At 45.4% G+C, this 11,136-nt stretch overlaps 1 protein-coding gene and 1 pseudogene across 1 annotated transcript; both read right to left on the bottom strand.

The window, feature by feature from the left end:
• Positions 1-945: 945 nt before the first annotated feature.
• Positions 946-1,819, bottom strand: LOC123185345 (dirigent protein 1-like; annotated as a pseudogene).
• A 2,279-nt stretch (positions 1,820-4,098) lies between these two features.
• Positions 4,099-10,137, bottom strand: LOC123188837 (U3 small nucleolar RNA-associated protein 6 homolog). Its single transcript, XM_044601115.1, has 6 exons — positions 9,551-10,137; positions 6,464-7,120; positions 5,547-6,029; positions 5,062-5,234; positions 4,505-4,688; positions 4,099-4,410 (listed from the first exon to the last, which is right to left on the bottom strand). The coding sequence occupies exons 1-6, from the start codon at positions 10,007-10,009 to the stop codon at positions 4,321-4,323; spliced, it is 2,046 nt and encodes a 681-aa protein (XP_044457050.1). The 5' UTR covers positions 10,010-10,137; the 3' UTR covers positions 4,099-4,320.
• Positions 10,138-11,136: the final 999 nt, after the last annotated feature.

Below are 11,136 nucleotides of genomic sequence, written 5' to 3'. Positions count from 1 at the left end.
CACTATCCGGTTCTCTCAAACTATTCGAGGAATTAATCCAAGCTAACGATTTCCATCAAGTATTACACGCGTCCATTAGTATTTTTAGCGTGGCTCAGAAACGAGGGATTCGTCGGCGTCGCCTCCCCGTATCAGGCTCTGGCTCGCTGTCATCGCCGGGGATGGTGGCGTTGACGTTGAGCTCGTAGACGGTGAACTTCTTCTCCTCCCTTGCCGTGGTGCAGTTGACGTAGCCGGACGCCAGCCGGAACTCCCCGGTGCCGCCGACCACCGCCAGCTCCCTCTCCTTCTTGGACGCGTCGTGCCGGCCCTCCACGACGATGGTGCTCCCGTCGTACTCCCCGCCAGTGAGCAGCATCACCATGTTCACCAGGTACACCGGGTGCCGCATGGACGCCAGCATGGCGGTGCCCTCCGCGCGGCCCACCTGCTTGGACGAGGAGCTCCGGTTCTGGGTGAGGGATTCGTCGAACGCGTACGTCTCGCCGAAGTAGTGCTCCGGCGGCAAGGACGGATTCATCGGGCCGGCACCCTTGACGATGAGCACCACCCTCTGGCCCGGCGGGCCGAAGACGTTGTGCATGTACATGCGTAGGAGAATCTAGCGCGCGTCGTCGGCGATGGATGCGGCGGCGAGGGCTAGAACGACGGCGGCGGCAAGGAGCAGGCGGTGCCTGGCCATTGGCGTGTGATTTGAGAGCAGCTAGGCTAGGAAGCTGAAATGACAAGTTGTGGTTAGGCTGCTCGCTGCTCATAGGTGGGAGTGCAGCACAAAGAAGTCCAAGAAGCTGAGATGGAAGTTTAATTCTACTACAGTAGTATGTTCAGGTTCTTGACGCGTAACAAAAAAGTACTACGTAGTAGCGAGTTGATCACGTACTACGCGAGGTGCGCAAGTTTTTAACCCAGCCTCGGCCTGAAAGCTACGCACCGCATCGTCTTCTCTCCCAAATCGATTGATCCTAAAACCGGCAAAACCAGTACAGTATTTATTTTTGTGGTAGAGATGTTGAGTTTTACAAGTGGCGACAATGGCAGACTTGTTCTAGGAATCAGCGGACAAACCGGCCGACATGTTCCTGATGCCCTCGGCGGCGGCCGGCCAGCCCCATCCATGACGACGACCAGCAGCAGCGCCGTTCGGTACCGTCGCGTGCACGTCCAGCTCCAGCACCATGTACACCGCTGACACGTCCTCGGCCGACCTCCACACCACGTGCCCGGTGGCCCGCCGGAGCTGCCCTGTCCCGCCGACCACCGCGAGCTCCCTCACCTCCTGGGAGATGTCGTCGCGGCCGGCGATGACAAGGGTGCTCCCGTTGTACGGCCCCTCGGTGATCACCACCGTCACGCTCACCGCCAGCACGGGGGCGTCCATGGCGGCCAGCACGTACGTGCCCTGTGCCCGGCCGACGGCCTTCGACGTCAGGCTAGGGCCCTCCGTCAGGAGGTCGTCGATCACTGCCGTGTCGCCGAAGTAGCTCCCCGGCATGGACGGGTGCGGCGGGCCCTGGCCCCTGACGACCCGCACCGCTGTCTGCCCCGGCCCGCCGATGATGTCGAGCATGTAGAAGTGTAGGTGCACGAGGCGGCAACGGGCGGCGGAGGACGGCACGGCCATGAGTTGAACGACGGCAACCTAGAGGAGTAGGAGCAGGCGGGGCCTTGAAGTGGAAGTAGCCATTGTTGTGATGGGTTGGAGAAAGCCGAGATCGCACGAAAAAGCGTTGCAGAGGCCGGTATTCAGGTCGCTCTGAATCCAACCCGTCCAACTAGCTCGAGGATGCGTGCCGTAAGATGTTTTGCGATTTACTGCCTCGCCTGAATGGCTGTATATCATCGTATTTAAAAGAAAGCCCATGTGTGGTGGGACATGTTGCAGAAGCAGTATTTAGTGCGAATATGGCTATACTTAACCGATTGCACGCACAACTCAAATCTGATCCATGCATCGTCATGCACATCACATCAGGCTAGTACACATGCTGTCACATATGCATCTCCAATCTCTCTCTTCTCTATTCTCTTTCTCAAACAAATCCATCACTTTTATTTCACCTTTTCTAACTTAAATTATTTATATCGTTTTAACCAATATTCCAATTTCAAAACAAATTATTTCTGTATAATCATGACGCAACGACCTTTAGAATAAGATTAATATTGAATATATTTCAACTACTTTGAATTTTTAAATGAGTGAAATCTGTAATCGAAACGAGTGAAATGGATGAAATTTGTAATTGAAACGAGTGAAATCAGTTATTGAAATTAGTGAATTAGTGAATCAATTTTTGAAATGAGTGAAATCTGTTATTTGAAACGAGTGAAATGAGTAAAATGAGATGAAATCAATTTTTTAAATGACTGAAATCTATTATTGAAACGAGTGAAATGTGTTACATATACTATTGAAACAAGTGAAATGAGTGAATAATGTTATCAAAACAAGTGAAATGAGTGAAATCTGCTTTTGAAAAGAGTGAAATATGTTATTGAAACGAGTGAAATGTGTTACTAAAAAATTTAAACTAGCCAAAATATATCCAAAAATGATCTTGGTCTAAAGGTCCTTTTGTCAGGAGTTCAAATATATAAAAAGTTTTGAAATCAAAATATTAGTTTAAAAGATGTAAATGATTTAAGTTAGGAAAGGTGAAATAAAAAGGATAAATTTGTTTGGGGGAGAGAGGAGAGAAGAGAGATGCACATGCCGATATGACACCATGTGTACCAGCTGATGTGATGTGCATGGCGATGTATGGTGGAGACTTGGATTGTGCGTGCAATGAGTTAGACAAAGTCCAGGTCCGTCTGAAGGAGGCACCCGGTGCAACATCCCTTTTGGCAGTGCAGCAATTTAGTAATTATTTTTTTAAAATAAGTACGTAATAAATTGCTACCAAATTTATGGTTACTTTAGGAAAATCAAAGAAATGTGCTGATGGTATAGATACATAACATGGCCCAGAAAAAAACCAAAGGTACCCGATGTAATACCCCCCTTAGCATTGCGTCAGTTTGGAAACTTTTTGTTAAAAAGAGTACTCCCCTGTCCTATAATACGAGACATTCTTACATCCAAAATACTCACATGTTAAATGTAATAGCGTTTTATATTATAAGATAGAGGGAGTAGTTAATTGCATACTACTGGCATGATTAGTTTGGGAAAATGAAAGAAACATGCAAATTGTAAGGCATTTGGACGACGAGATCTGTGGGAGGTTGTCTTTTTGGAAAACAATACATAAAAAATCATGTTTTAAATTTTCAAAAGAATTCTCAAAAATCATACGCATTCATATGGATGTATTCTACATGTGTAAAGTTTGACGACAAAATACAATATGATGAGAGCTACACAAAAAACACAAGTTCATGAACTCTTAATAAGGAACAATGAACTCTTAATAAGGAACAATGCGTATACGGTTCACTATTTTCAAAATTATGATTGTTTCTTTTTTGTGTATCTCTCACCATAATGTATATCATCTTTAAAAAAGCGTTGCAGAGGCCGGTATTCAGGTCGCTCGCTCGAGATCGCAGGCTTAATTGCGGAGTAGTTGTGGAGTCCTAGCTCGTAGGGTCAGAAGAATTGAATACGAACAGAACAGAGGATGAACCATCCCTGTCTGACGAAAAAAATGAATACGAACAGGACTAGCAGCTGCTTCAGTATCCAGCCTCTTTCAGAGTAAAATATGAGCACCAAAAATGCACACAAGAACAAAGCAATTTGTTTGTTCGATATATGCTTTCTCACCGAGACCAAGAGCGACCCATTGAGCCTGGCCGTCAGCGTCAGCTGAAAACTACTCCCTCCGTTCCAAAATAGATGACCCAACTTTATACTAACTTTAGTTAGATGACTCAACTTTGTACTTTGTACTAAAGTTAGTATAAAGTTGAGTCATCTATTTTGAAAGAGGGAGTAGTCTCTAATACCAGCAGCTTGGAGCACTGCAATTTAGCCGATGCTAATCCTCTGTTCTAGCTGAGACTAACAGCACAGATTCGTAGCGCTATAACAGAAACTGCCCTTATCACGCAAATGGAAGCCCTCGCAACAATTTGTAGTAGATAAACAGGTGGTGGACATGTATCTGCAGCCTCTGCTGCTGATAGATTGACTGTTTTCGCAAATACAAGCTATTCCAGTTTACTCGGAACATCCCACGAGCACATAAAATTCTTCGGACCGACAAAAAAAGAAAAGCCAAAACTTATGTCAAGTCTGACTTACATATGCCTATAGCAACAGACGAATCAATACAATCAAAAATGGTATTACATGGTACACATGAGGACAGGTTGCTAACTACGGGGAATGTCGAGCGCGGTGGAGTCATTGAGCACCTTGCGGGCGCGCCAGTAGATAGCATTTGATGTTTCTGATGTTCCCGCCTGTTTACATAATACAAATGTCTCAACCAGTAAGCAATTGATTTTGATGCAGGTAAACGAGGAAAAGAGTCTAATTGCCAATATGTAACCATACCGTCAACTCCATATTGTAGTACTTCCTCCATAGTTCCCTTTCTTGTGGATAGAGGCTGATTGCTGAATCATAGAGCTTGCGCGCGTTTACAAGGCCATCATTGTTTCCGATTGATGCAAGGCTAGCTTCCAGCTCTATGCAGAACTGGAAGAACTTAAGACTGGGGCGCGGTAAAGCCAAAAATCTGCATGGACACGTGAGTGTCAGAAACATGCCCCCTCAATGTCACATACAACCCACTAACCGATCTTAGGTCTCCCAACAACGAAATATCGACTAAACTCGTCTCTGTTAGACCTTCAATGCATGAGTTCATTGTAATGAAAGGGGACAATGAAGACTGATAATATATCTGAACTAAGTACAAGAAATATTTCTGAAGGAACCTCTCTGCGCTTATGACTATATAAAACCGTTAATTCATAGCATGTTAGGCTCAATGTCAAAACACTGAGAAATTGCTAGAAATGCTCTGCTCATTTTGCTCATTAAAATGAGCAAGGCAACTCAACATCAGCATTGCAAATGGTATCACTGAAGGACCATTAATTTCATACCTCTTATACATTTTCCTAGCTTGCTTAATACCATCTTTCTGCAAAACCCATCCGACAAAAGCTGAAGAGACGGAAGCTCCACAATCACTCCCACCAGCTGAACTTAATGATAGCGTTGCACATTTCACCAGCTTTTCGAAATATATCTTTTCATGAGAAAACAATTTCATCGCCTGCAATGCAATTACAAGCAATTTCATCACATTTACAGACAAGTAGTCCAATCAGTATAACAATATGTAAGATATTGACATAGAAAGTAAAACGCATATCAACGAGACAAATGAAATAGAAGACAAAGAGCATATGCCATACTAAAGTTGATATAAAAGTAATAAATCCATAACCATAATCACACATCCACACTAGAACAGAGGAGCAAAAGTTAATTTTTTTGGTAGGATAGGTCCAGAGACAACGGAATAAATTTCTGGAAACTAGAGAGCCATGATCATTAGGAAAGCACAAGATAAGGCTAGACATACCGTATGCCAGAGTCCCTCAGCCTTGGTTATGGATAACTTCGGAAGTACAATATTAAATAAATCAAACAGAGAACTTAGATTCTCCTCACTAAAGGAAGCACTGCCGGTAGCAGTAGCAAGTGACTTTATCTCTATAGAAGCTCTCAAGTTCCACAGATTTGCAGCCTGTGAAAGAGGACCACTGCAGAGCTTTTCTGCAAGATTCTTAGCTTCCTCCAATCTTTCAGGTGCTTCCTCTGATCTTCCAAGTTTCAAACAAAGTGAGACATACTGGCAGGCAAGATCCTCGGAGAGACATCCACACGATTCAGCATTTTCAAAAACTTTCAGTATAGCTGAAGTGAATTCTGAAGCATCAAAATCAGCATCATGGAATAATGAGATGGAGTCCTCTCTGTCGGAGAATACAACACCCAACCAGAAGTTTGCATACAGGGAGTACATTTTGGAAGTAGGCAACTTTCTGACAGCTTCATCATACACCTAGAATCAAAGACACGTATTAAGAACATTCAAAATATTGTGTTCAATGAGCAATCAGTGACACTGATATATTGGGAAAAAATACTGTGAGATGGTGTATCAAAATCAGCGCTGTTTGTGCTGAGTTTAAGGTGCTACCAGCTATAGGGTAAGCAATCTACTGTATGGACAAGTCCAGCAGAAATATCAAATTTTGAGCAACACTTTTTATGACAAGCATATAGTGATACTACTTACCATGAACATCAACTTAGCACTAATCAAGTCATGGGCAAAACTACCATCCAGAAAGCATTTCATTACAGGAACAGATGACCAAGGCACATTAATCAACAAGTATGTGCCTTTTTCATCCGAAGGAATTCAAAAAGATTTACTTGCATTGATAATTTGTGATGGAGAATAAGTAATAAAGTGACGGCACAATTTTTCACCTGAATTGATTTGTTAAGCTTATCCAATACAGCTTCCTTTCTATTCAAAGTACTGGAATTAGTGGAGTCACTAAGCTGAAGCCTAGCGAGCCAATCCCAGTAGTCCTCATTATGAGAGAAATCTTTCTTCAGGTCATCCATGACCTCTAACCTCAGCTCTTCAGAATGTGCCAGCTCAACACTATTTAATATATCCAAAATTTTCTTCCTCAAGGTTAAGCTTGACGGAAGAGCTTCCATAGCACCATGATAAATTGTTCGGATGATTAACACTCCTTGCTGCCAAAATAGATCTTCCTTGTCCTCCAAAGCAACATCCTCCAAGCCAGACTCCTTGGGACTGTCACCTTGTTCATCAAGTGACATGAACAATTCTTTGTTCTCCTCTTTCCATTGACCCGAATCATCACTACTTTTTTGCAGTGTCTTCACATCCTCCCCAAGAGCTACCTTTCGAGCCTTAAGCTTGTTAAGGTAGGTAAGCTCCATACGAAGATATTCAATCCACATATCTTCAGATTCTGGACAAGATCTGAGACCACTCTGCATAAGTGCACGTGCTGCAGCAACATTCAAGTTCTGATCAAATTCCCACGCTGCTGCATACATCCAAAGCCCAGGAACGTTGGGATGGTAACGAATGGCTTGCGCCATAACCTGCAAATAAAACAACAAACATGAGAATACTAACATTAATACTAAGTCAGTCCCGCATTTAACAGTTTTATATCTTGCGCTGGACAAATTCACTTACCTTATCAACAGTCACCAACCCAAAATGCAACTATAAGCAGGTACAAAAGAACAAGAAAATCTCCTAACCTTTATGGTTTTGATAGACTCTAACCTAAATCTTATTGTAGATTCCACACTCAACAAACGACTGGCATATAAAGAACATGAAAACCACAGCCTTTTGTCAATTAATGGCGCAAAATACACATCACATTTCTTAATCAAATACATACCCCTACATGGTGACCTCATAGCACCACAAAACTTCTTATAAGATTACATGATAATCCGAAATGAAACACGCCACAATCATTTCCACTACAGCTTTCTTGTCTTATCCCTCCAGAAATCCTCAAACTGATGCGGCAATACCTAATAGGTGATTATTGACCAAATCTGGATCCATGAACAATTGCTGCACCTATCAATGTGAAGTATTCATCCCATTACTACCACATCTATCCCTGTATTCGCCCCAGCAACCACCGCCAAGATAGCTGCCAGCACTACCACTGCCCCATGGTCCACCTCCATAATCCATAGCTAGTGGTACAGGGGTTTAACTTTTGGCTCAAGATATCCCTACGCCTATTCTACGAAAACCTTCACCCAAATTCAACTTTCTCAAAAACTTCTTGAAAATATGCACATTACTGCTGAGATTCGGAACCCCAGATGGCACCCTTGTAACCCCACCTTGTTTGGGAGGCAAATCAGGGTACTCATCATTAACCAAGAAACAATTATTGGGCAGCAACAACTGTTTACCAGCTTGTAGAGGGCAAACTTTCAGCATATGCCACAGTTGAATTCCCAGTCTAATGTATAGCAATTGGACGCATAAGGCAATTTACCTGGCATAAATATTCACCCAAAATTGCAACCCGCATCCTACTTGGCACTAAATTTCTAAGCTCACCAATCCAGAGTGCTCAGAAGGCCATCTCAACTTTCCGAAGTTTCCAAGCATAAACAATGTTTGTGCCCTCCCAAAATCACATAGTTTCAAGCATGGAAAAAATAGCAGGCTGTAGCACCTGTATAGCATTTTAGACGAGCTCCCGCTACGGCGATGCGGTTTCTACTGCTACTGCAGCTGCGCCCACTGAAGCACCTCTAACCTCTGCTAAATACCATAGCAGTTAGAGGAGCTTAGCGCCGCTATTCCAAATTTGCCAGTCAGAGTGCTAGAGAAGAAGCCCGCGTCAGTTTCCATCATGCAGCAGCCCAAAACCCAGTCCATAAACCAGCACCAATGATTAGAAAGCCTAGACTAGCCATTCTCCTCTCTTCTCCACCCAAAAGACTGCAGAGTCTGAGGCGACTGCATACTGCGGCTGCTTCAGTGAACACCATATTTATGGGTTTACGAATTTACATCTCTATAAATATACTTAGCTCCCTGGTAGTCTGGTGCATCGTGGATGGATTAGACAAGTGGGTCCCAGTAAGAGTGTGTTTGTTGTTTTTAGCAGCTTAGATCAAGATATTGGGAAGGCTTTTGGTAGGCTGCATCCCTCAAACAGGTCCACGTGGTGCAAAAAAAACACGTTCGATACCATACACGGGGCCTGGCTCGCACGCTCACAAACGTTAAAGCAGCCCAGAACCTGGCTCGCTAGGAACGCTCGAATCAACCGTTTCCAGCGAGCTAGGCTGAGTCGAGCGCAAAAGGGGACACTGCATACATTGCGGTGCAGGGAGGAATAGGCGCGGAGCTGGCGGAAGACCAAAAGCTGCCGACGCGGGATGGCACGAAATCTAGCATCAACCCCTCCTCCCCCACACACATTTACTCGCTCACCTCTAGCGCTAGGGAAAACCCAACCTCAGTTCTTGGCACCAGCGGCAGCGGCGGCGAATCAGATCAGCGGAAGTGATGGCGAAGGCGGTGACTTCAATCTTCGGCAGCAGGACCTTCTTCTCCCTGTCGTCTTCGACTCCGTCTCGTCCTCCTCGTTTCATCTAAATGTGCTGAAATTCCTCATTTCCAGACCATATATGACATGTTTTTTCTACAATCCACTGGATAGTTTAGATTCCCCTAGCCTGCTATAGCTATTATAGCTTCAGGGGAAGGCCGCCGTTAAACTATTTAGCACGCTACTTAAAAACCTTGAACTTTTCAAGTCAAGAACAAGAGCAACTCAGCAGCGATGAAAATCAAGCATTACGAACCTCAATCATAACCCCTCACTGTATGTGCCCACGCTGCAGCCCTAAATATTACAATTTCCCACAGATTAGTTGCTGCACGAAGAGCTCTACATAGAAAAGCTGACAACTTTGATCCTCCTCGACACAACTACCATTTGATGCCGTATTGTGGACAGGTAAGTATTTGATGCCTACCTGCTTCATCCGGCCGTGGCCCTTCTGGCGGCAGAACTCGAGGTAGCGGAACCAGAGGTCGAGGTCGCCCTTGAACCTGACGGTGGCCATCCTGTAGACGTCCAGGACGCGGAGGACTCCGGCGAAGTCGGAGATGGACTTGGCCCACTTCTTCTTCCTCTTCTTCCTCTTTTTGCCATCCTCGTTCGTGTCGTTATCCTCGTCGGAGTGGGTAGGGTTAGGCGTGGCGCGTATGATGGCGCGCTTGCGCAGGTCCCGGAGCGCGTCGACGCGGAGCAGGTAGGCGATGTAGTCGAGGAAGTCGGCCTTGCGCGGGGAGTGACGGCGGAGGCGGAACTCGAAGTCGCGGCGGCGGCGCACGACCTCGGCGAGCTCGGCGCGGGTGAAGAGGCCCCGGCGCTCGAGGTCGTCGAGCTCATCGGACATCCGCTCGAGGCGGTACTGCACCGTGTCCGCCATCTCGGCGCCGGCGCGGTCGAGATGATGCTAGGGTTTAGGGTTTTGGTTGCGGCGTGGAGGAGGGGAGGGGAGGGGAGAGCTGCCACGGCAACGAGGAGAGGGTAGAGAAAAGAGTGAGGGGGTGGTCGCGCCGTCGCTGTGGGAGAGGGGGATGGTGTGCGTTGAGCGGGCTGCTGGGCTGACGCAACGCAAGTTGGGTCAAACTTCGGGCCCTTAGTGGGTTATTATATGCTATATCGGGCTGGCCACTTGAGGCCATTTCTTGTTCTAAAATTTGTCTCAAAAAAATCTTGTTCTTTTTTTAGGAAAAAATATCTTGTTCTAAAATAAATGGGCTGTAGGATTTTTTTTTTGAAGGCTGTAGGATTTTTGCACTCGGCTGTCAGGCCATACATCTTCTATCTTTTATCGTTCCAGCCTATTGGTGTTAGCTTTTGATGATTGAATGAACCTCGAAAAGGGAGAAAAGGCCTCTGGAATTATCATTTTAGGTCGCTCACGCTTCACCTTCCCCGTTGAGTCTTTGTATTGCCGCTGATCTCTCTTCCGCTGCCACGTCCAATGCTCTCCCGGTCACAAGTGCACAGTGAACGACAACATTCATCATCAATAATTATATCGCCCTGCATTACCTACAATGCCCCTCATGCCTTGATGCTTCATTGCCCTCAACGCCTTCGTGTCAGGTTGAGTTTTTAAGGGTCAACAAATGCTTTGCATGTGCACAATTATTAGTCTATAAAGAACATCGAGTTGTGTTTGAGCATGGGAGCTATTGTCTCGCTTACGAGATGTAGCTCGGACATGTATGTATAGAGGTTAATGTGAGATGTAACTCCAGCTCGTCTACAATGTTGTGGCAGCTGGGTTGGCCTAAAAAGTATTGTTGCTTCATTCGCTTCCTTTAAATCCTCGTTTGCTTTGTCTAGAGCGAGCAACTGAAGCAACGACCTGAGCAGTCATCCGAGCAAGTGACTAGAGTGAGCAACTGAAGCAATGACCTAATTTCAAATGCATGGTCGACATATGCGAGGTGTAATAGGAATCCGTATGAGTGATATATATATATAGCTCTGGCAATGTTGCTCCGGCTCATCTCTAGCGTGAGATGTTGTGTCATCTGAATG

Source organism: Triticum aestivum, chromosome 2A (assembly GCF_018294505.1).
Source record: "Triticum aestivum cultivar Chinese Spring chromosome 2A, IWGSC CS RefSeq v2.1, whole genome shotgun sequence".
Classification (NCBI taxonomy): Eukaryota; Viridiplantae; Streptophyta; class Magnoliopsida; order Poales; family Poaceae; genus Triticum; species Triticum aestivum.
This window is presented reverse-complemented; position numbering and strand designations above follow the sequence as displayed.